The 4,171-nt window shown below is 39.3% G+C and overlaps 1 protein-coding gene across 1 annotated transcript; it reads right to left on the reverse strand.

The window, feature by feature from the left end:
• Nucleotides 1–419: 419 nt before the first annotated feature.
• LOC118058243 (protein SIEVE ELEMENT OCCLUSION B-like) lies at nt 420–3,508 on the reverse strand. The gene is made up of 7 exons (XM_035070952.2): nt 3,210–3,508; nt 2,945–3,046; nt 2,408–2,850; nt 2,216–2,325; nt 1,960–2,102; nt 1,375–1,866; nt 420–1,280 (listed from the first exon to the last, which is right to left on the reverse strand). Exons 1-7 carry the CDS (start codon nt 3,438–3,440, stop codon nt 651–653), a joined length of 2,151 nt encoding a protein of 716 aa, XP_034926843.1. The 5' UTR covers nt 3,441–3,508; the 3' UTR covers nt 420–650.
• Between the last annotated feature and the right edge of the window lie 663 nt (nt 3,509–4,171).

A 4,171-nucleotide genomic window follows, 5' to 3' on the forward strand; every position in this document is an offset into this window, starting at 1 on the left:
TTCTAGAGCTTAGGTTTTGTTATAGTTGAAAGATCTTGAGTTATGTTTTCTAAAGTCCATGTATTTTGTTTAAAGATGTAACTAAATAATATAATATTTTTGGAATCTTAAAAGACTTATTATATCAATTTATTTTTTTTTAACACGATATGAGTAATAAAAGTTTAAAGATAAATGATTAATCCTTGACAACAACAAGTTTTCAGCTCAATCAAATTTTAAGTATCTGAACAAGTAAGTACTTTATAGTATTTTAGTTTAAATGTAATATTTAATTATAAGCTTGGTATAAGAATTTTATTTATTTATTTTTATTGTAAGTCTTAATATATGCTTAATATTATGCATTGATCTCTCTTGCTAAATGATCTTGATTATATATACTAAATCTAAAATGATAATTTAAAAAACATAAAAGATATCAAAATGAAAAAATATTAATAAAAACAAATTAATTAAGCATGGTGGGACTGCAACACACTCAAATTTATTTTCATGGTATGGAATTTCAAATGCCCAACCCACCCACGTATTGAGCGCCAAAGCTAGGCATCACGTCTCAGAGTACATGAAAATGGAAAAGAAAGAAGAGCACGCACAACATGATTCAGCGGCAACAGGAGCGACAAGGAGGCGGAGCTGCTGCTCATCTACTGGAGCAGCACGTCATGGCAGCAAAGGAAAGTGGTGAATTTCTCCATGGAGCGGTGGCACTCGGGGCATTTCAAGGTCTCGGGGATCCTACCAGCAGTCATTGGGAACTCAAAGCGGGAGCAAGGATGAACAATGTCATGAAGATTTTCATGGTGTTCTTGGAAGGCCAAATCAAAACCCTTAACTGGCACTTGCTCCTTCCATAAGTCATACTCGACTAATGTTGGCAAAACTGTGGTGCCATGGCCATTGACGACAACACTAGACCCCTTGCTAAGCACAGCCCATCCACCTTCTCTGTCGTAGCTAAGTAACTTCTTGATTCCTTGCATCACAGGATCATGGTCGTCAACCTTGCCTAGCTGAATCTTGGAGAAGAACATGCTCTCTAGCCTGGTCCAAAAGAACCATATCATGGTAAGGTCTTGCCAGGCGGAACTGAGCTTCTCCACATTAATTGTCCCCATGACTCGCCGGATTTGCTCCCTCTTTCTGCTCTTCCCCACATAAACCATCTCAAGGGGAATGCGGGATGCCTGAGCAACAGCACGGGCTGTGTTCGTGAACTTCCTCACCCATTCAACATCGTCCCCTCCGTACAAGAAAATGTACTTCTCTTCCTTAATCTGATTGTCATAAGAATGTTGCAGCAATTGTAAAGAGCATATTATAAATACCTACAATGTATGTATGTTTTATTTATTTTTATAAAGAATTTACCCAATTACTGATCACTGGGTCAATGCCATCAACCAGAAGCTCCAGCCTCCATGTCTCTTCCCTCCACAAAGATTCCTCTCTCAAGCTGGTGAAAGGGAAGGCATTGCTTCCCCAAATCCACATCATGTGGAGTGCATTTGGGCTAACCACCTTTCCTTGAGGGTCAAGCACCACAAGAATAGGCTTGTTCCTGAAGTGCCACACCTCCTTAATGAACCTAATGGCTGCCTTATCAATCAATGAAGGCTGGTACACTGTGTACCATGGCATTGAATTCTGCAAGCTCTCAAATTTTTCTTTCAGTGGATCAGTCCACTGAACTGAATGGTCTGCAATTGGGATCCAGACCAGGTCATACTGACTATCCAGCCTAGCTCCGTGGTGCCTGGATTCATTGTATATCTGTTCAAGAATCGAAAGCTCATCATTCGAAATGTCAAGGCCAGAAATGAGCAATAGCACGTTCTTCCTTCTCAATACATCAAGATTGACCTGTTAAATTTCAAAGTACAGAAATATTTTGCATTAGCTTGATAACATTTTAGTACTACATATATAATTAGTTGAGATGGTAAAGGAGCAAACCCTTCTCTTATTAGAGCCATCTATCAGTGGTTGGATATCATCCTTGGCGTAAATCAGGGCCTTGAGGACCTTCATGTTGTCAATGTGAGTCATTTCAAAGAGATTCAGAAGCATTTGATAGGCTTCGACGTTCCTCTTTTCATCTGCATCAAACACCAATAAATTTATAAGCATACTCGATTATTTGAACATCAATTTCCTGTTTTCTTATTACCAATCCAACAGAGTTTAATACAAAGGTTGCTACGGTTCAGACCTATGTATTGGTAGCAAGTAGCCAATTGCTTCCTCAGATGCTCAAGTATGTTGCTGAGTTTGTGAGCCAAGGTGGATAGCTCCCATGCCTTAGTGGTTGATATTGAAAACCTTAAACAGGTGAAAGAGATTATTACAAGGAATACAAGAAGTAAAACGTGGCTTGATAAAGATAGTGAGTAGAAAAGCATACTCATATCCCATGGTAGTGAGGCTGGTAATCTGAGCCGCACAAGCCAGAACACTCCTTACGGTCCAGTAGACAGCAGTAGGGACATGGGCCATGGCTGCGGACAACGCTGACACTTCATGGGAAATGTAAGTTGGTGGTAAATCCTTGAACTCAACCACGCATCTAGTCACGTCCATCATAACCTTGATCAGATTGTTAAGGGCATCGAAACGAGGTTTCAAGGGCCCTGAGTGTTCCAGGATGTTAGGCAATTGCTTGAGAATTGCCATGGATTTGGCAAGTTGATTTGAAGAGTAAATCTGGGCAAGCAGCCAAAACTCTCCATAATTCAAAGCAAAAGCTGCCAAGGTCAGAACCAGTTTGGCATCCCAGGAATAGCTTGCTAGCATGTTGAAAAGCTCGACAGTTGTTGCGTGCCCGTCTGCCCCACCCTTATAGGCAATCTGCAAAGAGTTGGAAAATAATTAAAACTTCCACAAATCCGTTAGGCTATTAGTGCCTATAATATCATATCAAAATTGAAGCATATTGAATAACCTCGCAGGAAATTCTGTCAATAGTATACGAAAGCGAATCGAGCATGACAGCGAAATTGGCATGGTTGGTCTTGTCCTCCGATTCAGCATGGGCTTGGGAGGTCTGCATTAATTATATCACAGTGATTACAGATATATTAAAAAAAAAAAAAACAGAGTTAAGTTAATATACATTTCTAGTTTGCATCAAATTAAATTTGTTAGATGATTCAGACTTTATATTTTGTTAAAACTGACAGTGTATGAACAGGTTTCCGAGGATATACCGTTAGAGAGGTATCGGTTTGCAGGGTGGCTCGTTTGAGGATGTCTTCGACAAGGTGAAGAAGAGGTTTAACGTCAACCTCTCGGCCATCAGGAGCATGAGTTTCTACAATTTGCTTCATCATCACATTGTCATCAGACATCGTAATCATGCTGCGGTCACTCCTGATCAGTTGCTGGTTCATGTTAGAAGCTGAGGGGGCAGGGAGCCTGAACGGGAGACCGGATGCCATGGTGACCTGATAGTAAGCTAAGGATAAAGGCTCAGAAGTAGAGAAGATTGGCTTGTGTGTCTTTGCTGCATATTTGGCAGCCCATTTATACCATCGCAAAATCGAATAAAGCTCACTTGAATCAACTTCCTTGCTTCCATGGTAGTCAAGATCTTGTGAACGTTAAAGAGAAGGAAGGCTATGCTTTTGTGGCCCCTCTGCCTGCCCCACTTCCTCCTTGCTTTATAGAACATGGATTTTACCGTACAAATCTGATTCTGCAATACGCTACATTAATGAAACCCTTTTCTTTCTTCTGTATTTTCTAGCAATTTGGGACCTCGATTCTAAATTTCCTCCACGTGAATTGTTAACCAACACAATCTAGTAGGGTTGAAGCTTTCTTGGTGGCTTTAATGGCATATATATTTAACCCCCTAAATTGTTGGGGTTGTGGCAAAGGAAAGCATGGACTCCAAATTTGAATTATTGTTTCTTCAATCTATTATTTATTGAATAAATTATGGCCTGCAGTTAAGATCAAAATTTTTAAACTCGATCATATTCAAGACTCAGGTTCTAAATTTTAATTAAGTTACCAGATTGTTCGGGTCAATTTTAATTTTTTTAAAAAAATTAAAACAACGTTATTTTAATAAAAAAATAAAAAACAAAAGTCAACAGGTTGCAACCAGGTTTTTGACCTGGTCGTCAAGTCACCTTGTGTTTTAACTTTCCTTATTTTTTCTTAT

This window comes from Populus alba, chromosome 17 (assembly GCF_005239225.2).
Source record: "Populus alba chromosome 17, ASM523922v2, whole genome shotgun sequence".
Taxonomy (NCBI): Eukaryota; Viridiplantae; Streptophyta; class Magnoliopsida; order Malpighiales; family Salicaceae; genus Populus; species Populus alba.